The sequence below is a fragment of the Fusarium solani genome (assembly GCF_023522795.1).
Source record: "Fusarium solani strain SB1 chromosome Unknown bctg00000006, whole genome shotgun sequence".
Classification (NCBI taxonomy): domain Eukaryota; kingdom Fungi; phylum Ascomycota; class Sordariomycetes; order Hypocreales; family Nectriaceae; genus Fusarium; species Fusarium solani.
The window spans coordinates 442654-460331 of NW_027072151.1; the positions used below are offsets into that span (position 1 = coordinate 442654).

General features: G+C 51.6%; 8 protein-coding genes across 8 annotated transcripts; 4 read left to right on the forward strand and 4 right to left on the reverse strand.

The window, feature by feature from the left end:
- Positions 1-167: 167 nt before the first annotated feature.
- On the forward strand, positions 168-2155 carry MRS44_009849 (uncharacterized protein; the record flags this gene model as incomplete). Its single annotated transcript, XM_046283722.2, has 7 exons — positions 168-198; positions 247-332; positions 382-502; positions 573-686; positions 735-980; positions 1026-1775; positions 1824-2155. 7 exons carry the CDS (start codon positions 168-170, stop codon positions 2153-2155), a joined length of 1680 nt encoding a protein of 559 aa, XP_046131715.1.
- A 496-nt stretch (positions 2156-2651) lies between these two features.
- Positions 2652-3200, reverse strand: MRS44_009850 (uncharacterized protein; the record flags this gene model as incomplete). The annotated part of the gene is made up of 2 exons (XM_046270980.2): positions 2652-2828; positions 2874-3200. 2 exons carry the CDS (start codon positions 3198-3200, stop codon positions 2652-2654), a joined length of 504 nt encoding a protein of 167 aa, XP_046131714.1.
- Positions 3201-3572: 372 nt separating this feature from the next.
- MRS44_009851 (uncharacterized protein) lies at positions 3573-4379 on the forward strand (the record flags this gene model as incomplete). Its single annotated transcript, XM_046273933.2, has 1 exon — positions 3573-4379. One exon carries the CDS (start codon positions 3573-3575, stop codon positions 4377-4379), a length of 807 nt encoding a protein of 268 aa, XP_046131713.2.
- Positions 4380-4625: 246 nt separating this feature from the next.
- Positions 4626-5189, reverse strand: MRS44_009852 (uncharacterized protein; the record flags this gene model as incomplete). The annotated part of the gene is made up of 2 exons (XM_046278622.2): positions 4626-5119; positions 5174-5189. 2 exons carry the CDS (start codon positions 5187-5189, stop codon positions 4626-4628), a joined length of 510 nt encoding a protein of 169 aa, XP_046131712.2.
- A 541-nt stretch (positions 5190-5730) lies between these two features.
- MRS44_009853 (uncharacterized protein) lies at positions 5731-7951 on the forward strand (the record flags this gene model as incomplete). Its single annotated transcript, XM_046272783.2, has 9 exons — positions 5731-5793; positions 5852-6225; positions 6270-6688; positions 6733-6820; positions 6865-7150; positions 7194-7309; positions 7356-7526; positions 7577-7653; positions 7707-7951. The coding sequence occupies 9 exons, from the start codon at positions 5731-5733 to the stop codon at positions 7949-7951; spliced, it is 1839 nt and encodes a 612-aa protein (XP_046131711.2).
- A 694-nt stretch (positions 7952-8645) lies between these two features.
- Positions 8646-9865, forward strand: MRS44_009854 (uncharacterized protein; the record flags this gene model as incomplete). The annotated part of the gene is made up of 2 exons (XM_065620323.1): positions 8646-9084; positions 9135-9865. The coding sequence occupies 2 exons, from the start codon at positions 8646-8648 to the stop codon at positions 9863-9865; spliced, it is 1170 nt and encodes a 389-aa protein (XP_065476096.1).
- A 4623-nt stretch (positions 9866-14488) lies between these two features.
- MRS44_009855 (uncharacterized protein) lies at positions 14489-16102 on the reverse strand (the record flags this gene model as incomplete). The annotated part of the gene is made up of 1 exon (XM_046276573.2): positions 14489-16102. One exon carries the CDS (start codon positions 16100-16102, stop codon positions 14489-14491), a length of 1614 nt encoding a protein of 537 aa, XP_046131710.2.
- Positions 16103-16924: 822 nt separating this feature from the next.
- Positions 16925-17584, reverse strand: MRS44_009856 (uncharacterized protein; the record flags this gene model as incomplete). Its single annotated transcript, XM_046283721.2, has 1 exon — positions 16925-17584. One exon carries the CDS (start codon positions 17582-17584, stop codon positions 16925-16927), a length of 660 nt encoding a protein of 219 aa, XP_046131709.2.
- Positions 17585-17678: the final 94 nt, after the last annotated feature.

Consider the following 17678-nt stretch of genomic DNA (forward strand, 5'->3'; position numbering starts at 1 on the left):
GTCCGCGTTGCCGTGACGTTATTTCCGACAGTGGCATCTCGCTTCGTCAACAACTGCATCATCAGCGATTCTCCATAGCTTTGACAGCTACCTGACGCCGTTGCCCTCGCCGACATCGAGACCTACCGAGTGACGATACTAGAGGCTTTGTGCCCTTTGTCGAGGCCATGGGTATCTGCAGCTCGTCTTGCTGCGGAGGTATGCTCCATCACGTCCCATGACGATGCCTGTCTGACAGCTGCCTAGGACGGTCCCGCGATGGCCTTTACGAACCCGTCCTCGCCGACAGTGAGCGGGAGGCTGTGGCCGACCTGCTCCAGTACCTCGAAAACGTACATACCCACCAATCCTTCTACCGATATTATACTGACTCGATGCCAGCGCGGCGAGACCGACTTCTTCTCCGGCGAACCCCTTCGTGCCTTGAGTACCTTGGTCTTTTCCGAAAACATCGACCTTCAACGTAGTGCTAGCTTGACATTCGCCGAGATCACCGAACGAGGTATGTGGATGGCCGTCGAGACCGAATGCTTAGCGACCTTGCTACGTGCAGTACACTGATGCCGTTTCAGATGTCCGCGAGGTTGACCGTGATACCCTCGAACCAATTCTCTTCCTCCTCCAGAGCCCCGATATCGAAGTCCAACGAGCAGCCAGCGCCGCCCTAGGGAACCTGGCCGTAGACAGTATGTTTCTAAGCTGACCGACCTTTCAGCAGCTGACATGTGCTGTAGCCGAGAACAAGGTTCTCATTGTACAACGCGGTGGTTTGACCCCGTTGATTCGCCAGATGATGTCTCCCAATGTCGAGGTCCAATGCAATGCTGTGGGATGTATCACGAATCTGGCTACCCACGAGGAGAACAAGGCCAAGATTGCCCGCTCCGGCGCTCTGGGTCCGTTGACGAGGTTGGCCAAGTCCCGGGATATGCGAGTTCAGCGGAACGCGACAGGCGCTCTCCTCAACATGACACATTCGGGTATGTTGTAATGCCTGAGTGAAAGGGTGTTGCTAACGAACGTAGACGAGAACCGACAACAGTTGGTCAACGCTGGAGCTATCCCAGTGCTGGTTCAGCTTCTCTCCTCGCCCGACGTTGACGTCCAGTACTACTGTACCACAGCTCTCAGCAACATCGCTGTTGACGCAAGCAACCGACGGAAGCTGGCACAGACTGAGCCCAAGCTGGTTCAGTCATTGGTTAACCTCATGGACTCGACATCCCCCAAGGTCCAGTGCCAGGCCGCCCTTGCACTTCGAAACCTTGCCTCGGACGAAAAATACCAGCTTGATATTGTCCGAGCCAACGGTCTACACCCGCTTCTCCGTCTCCTACAGTCCTCCTATCTGCCGCTCATTCTCTCCGCTGTCGCCTGTATACGAAATATCTCGATCCACCCTATGAACGAGTCTCCTATTATCGAAACCAACTTCCTTAAGCCCCTCGTCGATCTTCTTGGATCAACCGACAACGAAGAGATTCAGTGCCACGCTATCTCGACTCTCCGAAACTTGGCTGCTAGCTCTGATCGCAACAAGGCTCTCGTCCTGGATGCTGGTGCTGTGCAAAAGTGCAAACAGCTTGTTCTGGATGTCCCCGTTACTGTTCAGTCTGAGATGACGGCTGCTATTGCAGTCCTTGCCCTTAGTGATGACCTCAAATCTCATCTGCTGAACCTGGGAGTGTGCGCTGTTCTGATCCCGCTGACGCACTCGCCGAGCATCGAGGTTCAAGGCAACAGCGCTGCTGCGCTAGGCAACCTCTCCTCTAAAGGTTAGTGACAGACAAACATGCCATTTTGACGATGACTAACCATAGTAGTTGGTGATTACTCCATCTTTGTGCAGAACTGGACGGAGCCTCAGGGCGGAATTCACGGATATCTCTGCCGGTTCCTTCAGTCCGGCGATGCGACTTTCCAGCACATTGCTGTCTGGACTCTGCTCCAGCTGTTCGAATCTGAGGACAAGACTTTGATTGGGCTCATCGGTAAGGCCGAGGATATCATCGAGCACATTCGAAACATTGCAAACCGTCAGATCGAGCCCAGCGACGAATTCGAGGATGAGGACGAGGGCGAAGTCGTCAACCTGGCCCAGCGCTGTCTGGAGCTCCTGGGACAGAGTATGTCCAAGGCGCATATCGAGGGCTGATGTGTAGTCGTGGAGGTAGATGTTTCTTTTCTCATGTCAAAAGCGAAAGCGTTTACGGAAGGTTCAGCAAGGCACGGCGGGACGGAACGGTGTACGGCGTCTTGTACCTTCAAGAATGATGTTTGGTTCTCTGGGGCGGATCGTTTCTTTATAGGGTTGGCATGGCCCATTTACCGGGCTTGTTTTATCAGTCTGTTTCTTTACCACGTCCAACCACGGTGTTTGACGGACACGATATAGGGAAGGGTGGGAGGGTGATGGGACAGAAGCAGGAGGGCCGGGGCTTTTATTCTCTTTGTACTTTTGACGACGCGTATGTGGCGGATATGGCTCCGCAGGATCAGTGATTGGGGAGGAGGACGAAGTGGAAGCGGAAGATGGGAGAGCAGTTGTAATTAGACAGGGAGACAAGTTTCTATACCCAGATAAGAAGAAGACTTGCATTATTATACATGGATTCTAGATGATAGGGAGATGATGAGAAGTAGTTTGAGGTTTAGTCTAAATCTGGAGGGGTCTCGAGACCATTCTTTATCCATTTTCGCTCGTTCCATGGTAGGACCTTGGCGATGGTGGTGCCAGCGACTAGAGCTAGAGGCAAGGGGCCGAAATGCCTCGAGTCTCGAGAAGCAGGGAGGTTATCTCCTGTGATCCAGCAGTGGCCTTCAGGGACCTGGAAAGTTAGTAGTGAAGAGGCTTTAGGGGAAGTTGGAAGTACCTGGATCATCAACTCTTCACCTGGATCTCCCGGTGTTCCTACCGAGACGTAATCGCCCGGCATGCCCGTTACTCGTTTAACACCCCATTGGTTGGTAAAGACGGGAATGCGGTAGACGACAAGATCTCCGACAGAGACTCCCCGGCCATAGCGACGGGTATGATCGCATAGAATCCAATCGCCGTCAACGGTAAAGGTCGGAAGCATAGAGGGACCTTGGGCTGGACTGATGGTGTAGCCGTAGGTGATGCCGAGGTGGACGAGACAGGCTGCCTTGACAAAGGATACCGTCGCACGCACCGGACGGCGCGCAAAATGAAAGGCCATTGGGGAGGATGCCCCGATGGGGGCCCTTTATGTGATGAATTTGAGTATTAGCTATGAAGCCATTTACACGGGGTCGCGAGGGTATGCGACTCGACCGGTTGGTGTTGAGATTTGACATGTCTGTAAGAGCTCAGATTGAAGGGTCTCGTGAGCTTTGACGTAAATGATTGGCTGTTGTGCCTGATGTGCCCCGCAGTGACGTTTCTGCCGAATCCAACCGCCCAGTGCATCTCCAATCCAAGACGAGGGCGAGCATCAGTCAGTCTTGGTACACTCCGTGATCGGTCTCTTGAACAAGGCCATTGCCAGAGATACACACTCTTTTTCGACTGTACAATCACACTCCTTGTACGAAAAGGTGCTGCCGTAATCATGAGCAGCTTCTCGTGCCTTCAAAGCTCCCGCAGAGCTCTCTACCGGGTCTTTGTCTCCCCGCATGAAGCACTCACCCGCCAGCTCCTCCCAGCAGCTGGAGCGACACTCTCGCCAATCCGTCAGAGCCGTCTCTTCTCAGCTTCTCCTGCTCAATTGAAAGCTGTGCGCGCCGCCTCCGAGCCCACAATCGTCGACCCTGATGAGCGAGGCTTCGACCGTCGGTACATGACCCAGCAGGACTTTGTCAAGTCTGGCCGCGACCGTCTCCCGCAGGACTTTGAGATCACGGACCCCAAGATCATGGTCTTTGACAATGGAAACTTTGACGGTCCCCTGCTCACGCGGCACGTCATGAGCCGCATCGATCCCTCTGAGTCGCTCCGCATGATTCAGCCCTACGTCCCCGCCGACAAAAAGGAGAACAAGCCCGTGCAGTACGCCGTGTGCAAGGTTGTCAACAAGAAGGAGGAATACGAGCGTCTGCGCGAGAAGCGTGAGCGAGCACGCGTGTCTAAGCAGACTACCCCAAAGAGCAAGGAGCTCGAGCTTGGCTGGGGTATCGGGGAGCACGATCTGTCGACCAAGCTGCGACAGCTAGAGCAGTTCCTCAGTAAGGGGATGAAGGTCGAGGTCATTCTCGGGTACAAGAAGAAGGCACAGAAGAGAGTCGACGAGGCGGCTGCAGCTGACGTGCTGGCAAAGCTCAAGAAGGGGATCGAGGAGGTTGGCGCGAGAGAGTACAAGGCTCAGAGCGGAGACGTGGGACGAACACTACGATTGTATGTTGAAGGCAAGGCCAAATAGGTTGGGTTCTTGGACTGTATGAATTGGGACGTTTAAGAATTTGTGAGTGAAACTCGCAAGTTTGATTGTATCACTAGTATCTATATCTGGGTATCTTTGACCAGATGACGAGTCTATAAGCTTGAAAAATAGAAAGAAAAGAAAGTTCATGAGGTCGTTCCAGGACCAATTGTTTGAGGAACCCAATTTTGCACACCTAAACTCCAGAACCCATGTCCCAGCTGTCGTGATAGCATGTCGTTGTACTCATAGGATCTCGTCGTCGTCGTCCGCCGGCAAAGGAACCGCAGCCGGCGCAGCATCTGGTATCACAGGGACCGTCAAAGTCTCCTCGTCAGCACCACCCATATCCTCATCCAACTCGACGGCCGCGTTGCGCTTCTCGACCTCATCCCCTTCGACCTCTCCCTCAGTAGCAGCAACCTTGTTAATCTCCTCCCAAGCCTTACTCCTAAGCTGAATATTCCTCCCCCTTCCCTTGCTCTTCTCAACCTTGCTCTTTGTGCGCTCAATGATAGCCTCAGCCATCTCGAGACCCTTCTCGTGGCGTCGACGAGCCTTGGCCGACATGGCAGTCTTGCGCTTGGACTTTTTAGAAATGCCGGCAGAGTGCTGGGCGGCGAGGACGGAGGGGCGGTGAGGAGCGCTGCGAGGAGGAGGTTTGACGTCTTTTAGAGACTTGTCGGCGTCGATGCTTGGGGAAGTTGCGCGACGGGCAGCGCGGGAGTGAATGGAGGGTCCTGTTAACTAACTGTTAGCATGGACTTTTGAGTTATATATATGAGTTAACGTACCTCTCTTCTTGGCCATTTTGATCGTGTGTGGGAGTTTGAAGGTTGTGATGTTGAATCAGTAACTGTCCGGGTTTGGTGGGGGTCGAGGATTGGAAATTTTGATACCCCACAAAGATAAGAAATGCTGACCGAGACTGACCGAGCTCACCGAGGGTGGGAGTTGAGTTGGCGCGACGACTTGTTGAACGAAGTAAGGATTTAAAGAGAAGTTTGGATCTAATTTTGGACGAAGTTATGGTGTATTATAATTCAATTTTGACTATCAAATGTATTTTATATCATCGATATTTGACCCTTGGTAAGTAACCTAGGATAGCCCGTCTTGATGGTTTCCTGGGCTATCCACGCACGTCTCACAACTTGCCTCCATCAACAACACATCTTATCCCTGCCTATTTGCGCCGCTTTCGTTATTGCTCCAAGATTTGCATGCCTATTTCAACTTAACAAGCGGATTGCTCCAATCTATAACGAAAATGCCCTTTCGAGATAGCCCCGAGCCCTACCCTTGACCTTTCATGACCAGCGTGCTGCCTAGGTAGCTAAAGGCGCCAACGATGCTGCCCTTCACCATATGCGTCGTCGCTGGGCTTCAGTATCTAATTCATCCTCAGAAACTGGTGAATAGATGTCACAATTTGGCGCCCAATCCCGCAAAACCATGCTGACCTGTGCAAGGGATCCATCCAAGAAACCATCAACTCTGATGCCATCATCCCCATCACTCTGCTCACAACCGACGAGGTCTTTGGTGACCTTGAAGGAATATTGCAGCTGTTTGAATCTTACGACGATGTTTTCAACACAGAATTTGGATCTATTCTCGTGGAAAAGCCCGGGAGTAGCGACAACGATGTTGTCAATACGACTATCACCGGGCGACAGGTCTACCATCTGGATCAGATAACGGCCCTCGAGGATATGGCAGAGCTCCCATCCGGGCCATACTTTTTACACGGACCCAATCTCCATCAGGCATGGCGGCTTTATGATGACGAGTTTGGAGCTTTTACTTTTGGTGTGGTACCCGACGATCTGCACCAGCCCGACGAGTATGTTGCACCTATAGAGTCTGTATTTTGCTGACATGTTCCAGATTCCAACCTCTCACATCATCATCTCTTCAGGGCGACTCGCAGGCGATACCTGTACCCTCGCGTCTCTACCATCCTCGGCCTTCTCCCCGGAAACCCCTCTCTGGTATCCGCGTCTCAATCAGCGACACAATTTCTCTCAAAGGCACTCATACCACATTCTCTAGCCGTGCCTGGAAGTCTCTCTACAAGAATCCTTCAGATAAAACAGCCGAGTATGCACGCAAGCTGCTGGATCTCGGCGCTGTTCTTGTTGGGAAGACCAAGACTTCGCAGTTTGGTACTGGGGCGGAGTGGGTTGACGAGCAGGCTCCTTGGAGTTCGCGAGGCGATGGATATGAGAGGCTGAAGGGTGGTTCTGTTGGAGCTGCGGCTGCGTCGATTGGTTACGAATGGTTTCAGCATAGTGTTGGTGTTGGCAGTAGGTTTGTTCATGTTTGAGAGAGCTGGCACTGACGATGGCAGATGGGAGGATCGTGCCCGATGGTGGGATTTATTCGATTGCCACATCTCAAGGTGGCATTTCCATTGATGGTATATGGACAACCTCTAGGTAAATAAAAAGCTCAAGCTGTTGAAGCTATCTGACAATCGCAGCTCGGACAGGACAAGATTGTTGAGCAGGAGCTTGGAAGATCTGCTTGATATCACGGTCAGGTCTACTGGCCAACAGCCACAAGAACCCAAGTCCCCAAAGAGGATTCTCTACCCGGTTGACATGGCCTCAGTCGATGAAACACAACAAGAAGCTCTCAACAGCTTTGTATCGACCTTGCAGGATTTCCTTGGAGTTCAAGCCCAAACCATCGACATTGGTGCAATCTGGGCTGAGAGCCCTCCGGATGAAACCTCGGATGAGGACATGCAGGCATACATGAGACATGTGAGTATTCACTCCAGAGGATATCATCTTTCTAACATTTCAGGCACCTTTTCGGTCATGGTGTTATGAGTATTATCACGCTTTCGACGAGTTTCGACACGAATACCGGCAAAAGACCCAAAAAGAAGCATTCGCCGAGCCCACGCCGCAATTCTTCTGGTCCGTCACCCCCTTTCAGTATTCAACGCAACTCACCATTACCCAGGGATAAATGCAAAGCAACAACGGAGACGGAACACCGAGAAGACCTCAGACGGCTCGAGATATACCGGCAATGGTTCCACGAAAAAATCATGGCGACCCCCAACGCCGACGCTATCCTCGTCCTCCCGTGCGGCAAGTCGTCTCGGGTTGAGCATCGGGATGAAGCTGTGGCGTATGTGTTATTGCTTTTGTTTGCAGTGTCTTGGCTGACGGGGGATTTAGTCCACCAACCATCTATGAGGGAGTCGGGCCTGAGATCCTGGCTTCCATCTTGGGGGTGCCGCATCTGGCAGTTCCTTGTGAGTTATAGTTTGATCAATATTGCCGGAATGGTGCTGATGTAGGCTTGTAGTTACCCAAGTCCCCTACGAGTCCCGTATTAGTGGAAGAACTGAGTATCAGACTGTATGCGTCTCCGTCATTGGACCTCAAGGAAGCGACACGGACATTATCCAAGTCGTAAAGCAAACATTGGAGAAAGCACATGTCCGAACAAGGGTAGAAACCGGCCGATTCGCCTTCCCAGCCGACACTCTCAGGAACGGCAGATATTCCAAGCCTGTGCCTCAACCTCCGAGCCTATCGGATGAGCTCTGAGGATATATGCTCGCCCCCAACGTCACACCACCTGGCGGGGAGCGGTCAGCTGCAGCGGGCGTCAACAGGAAATTTCTTTCCCCCAGATGAAGTCCCTTGCCTCCCCCACACGAGATTATTGTACGACGGCATACAGTTCGTAAGTGTTTGGGGTCCCCGGACGATGGCAGCGGCCGGTTAAGAGAAGTCCGGGGCCGGGTCATGCGGGGGGAAGATGCTCCCCGCTTTTGTGTTGCTGGCATGATGGTGGATATTTGAGAGGTTGTGCTTGGTATTGAATCTTTGATGTTATTTCGAGGCCATAAAGTCTACTATTCAGCTAGTTAAACAACACAATTGGCCTAGTCTCAGCTAAACAAACACACCCTCATCTATAAAACCCGGCGCTTATCCCGGTCCCCTCGACAAGGGTCCCGCCGTCAAAACAAGCCTCAGAGCTGAAGGGACCGGCGCCCGGGGCCCGGGCCGTGGGGGTCACTATTTCTCCAAACAATTCGTGAGTGCCCAACCAAGGTGGAGAGTCTTTGTGCAGCATCGCTCCACTTGAGGCCCATCGCTGAGCTGGACACCTTGTCTGCGGCTCTTGTCCTTGTTGCCGCAACTGGAGTTGATCTTTCAACTCTCTCAACTCTTGCTATAGCTGTGCCTCACCAATTCTACGCTTACTCACTATATAACCTACACATCTCCCGTCATGGCGGAACCAACAAACACGCCGGTACCGGCTTCTACACCGCGAGCCACATCCCCAGCGCCGCCCGTCCCCGTCTTCTCCCACCCCGGCTCCCCCTACCAAACCAAGCTCACCATGTCTTCTTCCACCTCAAGGCCCCGGGTCCTGCACATTGGCGACCCCATCAAGTACAACCCGGACACGTACATCCGCTTCATCGGCCAGTGCGAGCTCGTGAGACCCTCTGCCGAGGAGCGGCAGCGCCCGGCCTTCATCAAGGCCCTCAAGGAGCGCCGATGGGGAGACTTTCAGGCTATTTTTCGTCCCTTTTGGGGTACTGGGGGTGAAATGGGTAATTGGGATGCTGAACTGATCGATCTTTTGCCTGAGAGTGTCAAGGTGTTTGCGAGTGCAGGCGCCGGGTTTGACTGGGCAGACACGAAGCTCCTAGGCGAGCGAGGTGAGTTATACAAGCCGTAACTGAGAATAAGCGGCTGATGGGAATGCAAGGAATCATCTACTGCAACTCTGGTCTTGCAGCCGCTGAAGCAGTAGCCGACTTTGCCATTGCCGCCATCATTTCTACTTTCCGTGTTCTCCCCTGGTGTATCTCGGCAGCCATGTCGGGCGACGAGGAGGCCTTTCAGATTAACCACCGCGACGCAACACTACAGTCGTATAACCTACGAGACCAAGCTCTTGGACTTATCGGCTTCGGCAACATTGGCCAGCAGATTGCAGCCCGCGCATTTCACGGCTTCGGAATGGACATTCACTACTACGACGTGCTCCCCAAGCCAGCGCATGTCGTAGCTCCCCTGAGAGCCACACACCACGAGACGCTTGCCAGTCTCCTAGCTAAAGTAGACTGCGCTGTACTCTGCACTCCCGCCGGAGACGGAACCCTGATAAACGCCAAAACCCTGCCCTTGTTCAAGCGCGGCTCCCGCTTCGTCAACATCGCCCGAGGCAGCCTTGTAGACGAAGACGCCCTAACAACAGCCCTGCAAGACAACCACATCTCCAGCGCAGCCCTCGACGTGCACGCCACAGAACCCAAGATGCACTCTGGTCTTCTAGAGCTGGCTCGTCAGGGGAGGGTGCTGCTCACGTGCCACAATGCGGGTGGAACGGTGGACACGCACAAGGGGTTTGAGGAGCTGAGCATGAGAAACATCATGGCGGTGCTTTCGGGAGGTGAGGCGATTACGCCTGTGAATTTGCAGTTTTTGAAGAAGTAGGGATGTTAGGTTGGGTTTGAGGTAGGCGTTTTGGGCCGTGTATTGATGGGAAAAGAGGTATAAGGGTAGAATCTAGGAATCACTGTATATGAAGTTTAACTACCTGAGCATTGAAGGTGTGAAATACGCTGTTTTGCTCAGAGGCCATCTCCAATAGTGGAAGGGACAAGGGGTCAAGTAGACATAAGTCGTGGACTGTTTGCCATAGCATCAGTAGGCGTCAACTCGTTATACCAACTTGTCCAAGAGCAACCTGGCTACCTATTTGACGAGTATTCCAACTTGATCTTGGCGTAAGGATTAAAACAAGACTAAAAAGGATCCTTATTAGCTCCATCTTACATTGTGTCTCTTTCCCCTACTCTCAAATTGTGGCTCAATCCATGTAATAGGAAGGATAATAATGAGTGTTTGCTTAGGATTGATGGCTTTGGGAGTATGTCAAATATGTAGCTAAGTGAGTGTGTTAAATATCCGCTTCCCTTTGTTTGCCAGCATATCGGCTTGTTCAACAACAACATCGACCTACAACCTTCCTCCCTAAGACCCGAAACGACTACTCTTTGCGGACCATGACGATAACCTTTCGGGCTGTTCAACTAGACCCTGCCTCTTTGGGCCCTTTGACCCCTCACATAGGCTTGACAAGAAATAGACATCCCAACATGTGCCTCGTTCAATCACAGAGAAAGGTGTGCCTAAGCGCCCTCATCACGTCTCTTGGGGGCTAGAATGCAACTCGCAAGGATCTCATCAGAGGTGGCCCCCTGATGCGTTTTTGACTGGTTCAGCCGGGTTTTTCAGATCGTCATGCAACCAGGCTGGAGATTGCATACCTTCACTGCAATTTTAACCCCCCTCAAGGGAGGAGTTAACTATCATGAATAATACCAGGGGGGTAGACTCTCCTTGGCGGGCGGTTTAAAGTCAAATACACGCATGGTATATGCTAGAAATATAACTCAGGGGCAATCTAAAATAGGACTCATCATTGTTAGGGATATCTTTTGATCCGCTTCCTTTTGTTTGTCTGCAGGTCGACTTGTTGTACATCGCCAACTTGCGATCCTCTTGCCTCCGAACTTGTCCACACTGCTCAGCCAGGCACCGCCCACCCTCTCTGGTGGACTTGGCAAGATCTTGGCGTACTTCTATGTATGTATCTCGTTCAAGGCCAATCATTCGGAAGGCCCTTTCTGCCCAAGTCATGTCTCTTTGGTGCAAACGTATGCTTCACAAGGATCTCTTCCGGGGTGTGTCACCTTGTCGCATTTTTGACTGGCTCGGCTGGATTATGCATTGCATGGGTAATGGCTGCAGAATTCCGGCTGTTCCGTTCCTCGGCACCTCTAACTTTCCCACTGCATTTTTAACCCCCCTCGAGGGACAATTTGGCTCCTGATTGCGATGAACAACACCAATAGGTAGCCGACTAGCGGAAGCCTCGTTTCTGAAATCTTCACTGCATTTTTAACCCGCCCCAAGGGACGATTTGGTTATGACGAACAGATCCGAGCGGCTTATCTTGCTGCGTTCCTGACCAGCTTGGGTCAGCCATTGCATAGTGAGCCGCTGCGGGTTGGAGTAGTCCATCGTTTGGCTGGGACATGACCTCGTTCAGACTCGATCGTTGTTCGATACCCATCACTGTTGATACCGATGTCTGGTAAGTTAACGAAGGGTCTTCCAGCCTCCCCCTAGACAGTGGATAAACCTGTTTGGCTGGCAAAACCTCGATATTTAGTTGCCTGATCAAGGCCAATCGGTCTACCTTGCCTTTCTCCAGAGAGCTGTAGGGGTCTGAAAGCAGGGGGGTCTGAAAGACCCTTCGTTATCTTTTCCACAAAAGCTCCACCCGGTGCCAAAAGCTTCACTGCAATTTTAACCCCCCTCAAGGGACGACTTGGCCGTGATGACGGGGTTGCCAGAGGCAGACTCTCCCTGGTGGGGCTGAGTGAATGATCTCAGGCTGCCAGGTAGACATGTATTCATTGCTGAGCCAGAGGTCGTATTAAAATGTATAATGAGATATGCAAGAAGACATTTCGCTGTTAGTTGTATATGACCTTCGATAGGGTTCCTACGGTTTATCTAGATATCGACTTGTTGAAGGAGGCTACCTTAGAATCTTCTTGCTTGACAGACTGCTCTTTACTACGGAGTACCTATGAAGGCAATCTTTCTAGGTTAGACAAACAGGCACTGTCTCTTCCTGCCTCGACAGGGCCAGCCCCTTCACTACATTTTTAACTCATCAAAAGCGACAGTTTAATTATAATAAACAAACCAATAGATCGCAAGGATATCTTGTCCTCGGCCCTTCATCATACCCTTGAGAGACACAGGTCGAGGATTCCAACCGTAGTAGGTTAGATGGTCTAGCTACTTTATTTTAGGACTCAAGCCAGCTGGGACAACAGTAACACAACATGCCGGAGACGGGCACCCAAGGAACAGGAAGATATTGCACAATTGCCCAAAAGGCCCTGCAAAGACAGCTTCTTCACTGCATTTTTAACCCACCTTAAGGGACTATTCGGGTATGATGAACGGACCGAGACAGAGGTACCTCGCAAAAATATCTTTGGGGCGGCTCACCTTTCCGTGTTTCTGACTGCCTCGGTTGAGCTGTTGCATATCCAGGGGTTTGAAAGGACCCCTTCACTGCAGTTTTAACCCCCCTCAAAGGACGATTTGTCCGTGATGAACAACAGCAACCGGGGTTGGCAAAGAAGGCAGACTCCTTCGATACAGTTCGAGTTAAGCATCTCAGGTTGCCAGGTAGGCATAATAGCTCCCTGCTAGAATATTAAATTAAAGCATGCGGCGAGATATCTAAGACGGCGCGCAGCTATTAGTTAGATCGGATTTTTGACCAGCTTCCCATGGTCTATCTAGCTATCGACTTATTGAAAGAGATCACCTTGGACTCTTTTTGCTTCAAAGACTGTTATTTTCCCACAATGAAGGTCATCTCTCTAAATTGGGCAATTCCAAGTGCTGTTCCCTTTACTGTAATTTTAACCCACCTCAAGGGACGGGTTGACCATGATGAACAGACCAATAGCTCGCAAGGATATATTCGTGGCTTACCGTTCTGTTTCTCTCACTGGTTCGGTTAAGTTGTTGCATAGTGAGCCGCTGCAGGCTGGAAGAATCTCCTTTGCGGAAATGATGGCGAGTCTTCACTGCAATTCTAACCCGCCCCAAGGGCCGATTTGGCCGTGATGAACACGACCAACCAGTGTTGGCAAAGGAGGCAGACCCTCTCTGATACGAGTCGAGTTCAGCCTCTCAGGTTGCCAGGTATGCGTATAGTAACTGCCAGCTTGGATAGTATATCAAAGCATGTGGCGAGCCATCTATGAGGGCACTTACAGGAACCAGATGCATCCTTTGATCTGCTTCGACTTGTTAAAGGAGGCCACATTATAATCCTCTTACTTCAAAAACTATTTTATCCCACCATGAAGGTAATCTTTCTAGGCTGGGCAACCAGACCTGCCTCGATTATGCGATTTGCACTGCCTCACTCCCCTTCACTGCATTTTTAACCCAACTCAAGGGACGATTTGACTATAATTGACAGACCAATAGCTCGCAAGTATACATTCGTGGGCGGCTTCTTGTTGTATTTCCGCCGTGTGATGATCGCACCTTCGCTGCAATTTTAACGCTCCTCAAGGAAAGACTTGGCTGAAAGGATGGGGTTGGCAGACGAGGCAGACTCTTCCCGATGCTGTTCAAGTTGATGATCTCAGGTTGCCAGGTATGCATACATTAACTGCCTACTTGAATAATATACTATAGCGTGTGGCAAGCTATCCAAGAGGACGCCTCGGTATCGGTGAGATACATCCTTTGATGTCCCCCTGGTTTATGTATCTCGACTCATTGAAAAAGGTTACCTTAGAATGTTGTTGCTTGAAAGACGTCTCTTTGCCCAGCATGACGGTAATCTTTTCAGGTCAGACAACTAGATGCCGTCTCTTCGCCGCCTCGGCAAGAGATCCATTCATGTCCCTTATCCAAGTCCAATGACGTACAGTTGTAGAGTGGGCGGAGGTCGACATGAGGCGGATTGCACTGCATTTTTAACTCACCTCAAGGGACAATATGGCTATGATGAGCAGACCAATGGCTCGCAAGGATATGTTGGTCGTCGTGGCTTCCCTTGCTGCATTTCTGGCTGCTCGGCTAAGCGATTGCTCAGCTGCGGCCGGAGGCGGACGCCTTTTTAAAAGTCCGAGCCTTAGTGTGCTAGTTGCACTGCATTTTTAACCCAACTCAAGAGATGATGTGGTAGCCATGAACAGTGCCGTTGACAGAGTGGGTAGGCTCCCTCAAGACGTTCTTGTTAACTGATCTTGGCTTTCTAGCTGGGAATGTCTCAATCGGCTATTTGGGGTCCTCATTGAAGCGCATGGTGGGACATTCGAGACGGCCGTTTGCCAAGAGTTAGATATGATCATCATTACAAGCACATTTATAAAGCAGAATAATGTATATCATCAAACAAGGCTCTTGCTTCCTAGCCAATACAATCCAAACTCCAAGCTTAACCCATACCCTGTGTGCTATCCTGTCCAACGCCCAGATCCAATACAAGACTATACATCTCTTTCATTCCTTGGACTTCTTCCTCACAAGTCCAGCAGAAAGAACATTAACACCAGCATCCTCCTTGGGCTTCTTCTTGACCAGTCCGGCTGCAAGGACGTTAACCTTGCCGGGCTCATCGTTGGTGGTTGAATCCGTTCTCTTCCTCTTGACCAGACCGGATAGATTGTTCACCTGCTTGTCACCAGCAGCTTCAATCTTCACGGGCTCCCGTGTGCCCTTGACGACGACACCCCATTTGGCTCTTCCACCGACTTCACTGACCCAGCGACGGGTGCTACCCACTGCCTTGTTAAGGGTCGCAAAATCCAGGTGAAGCAGCAGTTCCACGATGCGCTTGTAGTCATTCTCATCCACAATCCTCTCACCACGACCCTCAGGTGTCCACGAGTAATAAGCCGTGGTAGCAGGCTTGTCGAGGAGGTAATTCCGGCTCTTGGTCTTGATACGAGGTTGTCGAGCAATAACTGGGCCCTTGAGAGTCTTTCTCTTGGCCTTCTTCTTCTTCTTCGGCTTGGACTTTTCCTCGGCGTCGGTCTTTGAAGGGAAGAGCTTTCTCGGGGTGGTGTTTGGTGTGATCTGAGCGATGCGCTGCCTCTTCGGTGTCTCCGGTGCCGGAAGAGTCGACTGGGACGACTCGTTCGACTTGGGAGGTTGAACTTCTTCCTCGTCACCAAAAACAAGCCAAATAAAGCCCGTCATACGTCCACTCGAGCACTCTTGCCTATACGCCATCATCTCCCAAAACATATCCAACGTCTTGACGCTCTTCCAGCTCCCCGTCGTCTTCATCGCCTGCGAACTAGCGGCCTCCTCCTCAAGCTCATCCCAGAACCTCGACTTGGGATCATCCGGAAAGTGAGGAATCAGACATCTTGGAGGAACCCAGTCAAACTCCTTGGAGTAGTGCGAGATGCGCTCCAGAGGATGCGTAAACTCCCAGCGAGAGTCGCCGCTCCGGGGCGTCAGGGCTCTAGTCTCGTACGTCTCTAGGCCCGGGACGACAATGTATCCCCTTGCGCTTTTCCATGTCTTTGTGCCGAGGAGGGGATCCAGCACGCGACACCACCACTTGATAAGACCTCGATCGTCTAGGACATGCTTCCCGCTGTAGTCGACACTTCCAGGGAAGAGATACTGATCCTGAGCGCGGGCGAACAGGTTGACGACGAACTGAATATCCTTTCTCCTCCGCTTCTCAATCAAGAATCCAACAAATGCAGCGCATATTTCCCTAATCGGGCTAGAAGTTCCCTTGGGAAGCTCCAGCAGGTTGAGGTACCCCGTGGAGTCGGCCTTAGAGACGAAGAGGGTCGTCGATCGAGCAGTCGTGTAGATAAAAACTTCGACACCAAGAACTAGGACTTGCTTCTTAGGCTCGTCTGCATCTTCAGCGTCGTTCGATTCGGAGGCTTGCGCGGGTGCATCAATGGACACGGCGAGGAAGTGATTCTCGCAGTAGGTTCGTTCAGGGCGCTCGTTCGGGGGAGGAGAGTAAAGGGGATCGGTCTTTGTGGGAGGTGTCGAGATGTGGTAGATGGAAAAGTCGTAGCCTGAAGGGAGAACAGAGGCTAGGCGACTCTGGAGATCGTCGTCGACTTGCTGTAAAGAGGCCATGTTGGAGTTGACGATGACGCAGGTTCAAGAGCTTGAGGTTGAGATGAAATGCAGGTCCAGAGTTGTTTAGGTGGTTGGTCGCTGTAACGGTCGCTGGGGCAGCAGCGCGGGGCGGGGTTTAGTGGCCTAGATTCAGGGGCTTCCGTCTGGGGATCCAGTAGATTACAGGGGTCGGTCACTAGGTGCAGAATTTGGTGGGTAAACTCCATGGATCAATTCATTATCAGTGGGACGGGCGTGTAAAACTCAGCCTCATCCTCACCCACTCTCACTAATACTAGAATCCTCATCATCAACCAAAACGGACCAGATTTTTGCCCATTCAGTTTCCTTCAACACACACTCCTTGCACGTTGGGCATGTGCAGGATGCACACCAAGGGCATCCGCACGAAACTGGGTACGCATGGTTGCCTGGTCCATGTTGGATATCGCTGTTCGTTGTCGTTTTGTACCACTTCTCGACAGACTCAAAGAGACCCTTCGTAGCCATATGCGGTTTGAGCCAGGCCAGGACAGCAACTTCAGGCATTGATTCATCCGGAGCAGATGGATGGGCGTCTTGTGCCAGACGAAATATCCTGACCATCTCCCCAACCGGCCCATCATCATTTGCCATACTTTGGCAACACCCAAGTCGATAGAGGAGCTGATAGACCTCAATTGCATCATGGTCGGATATTGAAACGAACCATAGTTGGCCTAGGCCAAGACGATAATCATTTATGCGCCGACGATCCCAGGCCTGGCAGACGATCCAGGCAAGGAAGCAGATGTGGTAGACGCCTCGCTTCGTTTCAATGTCGCCAGCGTCATTTTGCTCCTAGATTGACCGGAGTCCTGCCCGTTGGTACATGTTGAATAGTGCACCCCCATGAACTTGTCCCAGAAATGATTTGGCACAGTACATTTGAGCCAGGGATCGGTTGACGATGTTGGCCATGCCAAGAAAGAGGGACAGCATCCTCTCGACGATATGCTCAGCAGGGACGTTGGCCTCTGACACGAAAAAATTTCCATCTTCCCATGTCTGCAAGGCGCGGCTAAGGTTTGTACCATCACCGGAGTTGAAGTAACTGCACTCGCCATCCAGGTAGACACACATCAGGAGATCGTTGATGCCACCTGGGCCTAGGAACTCGAGGAGATGGTTCCAGATGATGAACCGTTTGTCCAACTCGTAGACGTCGCGCGCGGCGTAGGATGAGGCAACTATAGAAGCGAGGTCTTTGATGGTCGCAGCCCGGTAGAGGTCCTCCCGGAGCATCTCATCCTCTTCCGGAATAGGAGTCGATTTGCGAGATTCGTCGACGTCGCGAGCGTCTTCAGAGGCAAGAGCCTGAGAGAAGTCGCTGAGGCTATGTCTAAATTGGGGATCGTTCATGAAGATTTCATTTTGTGTCGGATTAGGATAGTCGGGGTCTTGAAAAGAGACACAAGTCTCTCCTCTGTGAGGACTTTCCGGAGGTGTAGGCTCTGCCATGATGGGCATATTGGGTTACCAAGAAGACGGTGTAGGCGATGTTAATGTAGATGGTGATGATGTGAGAGATTATACGAGGAAGAAGAAGATGAGC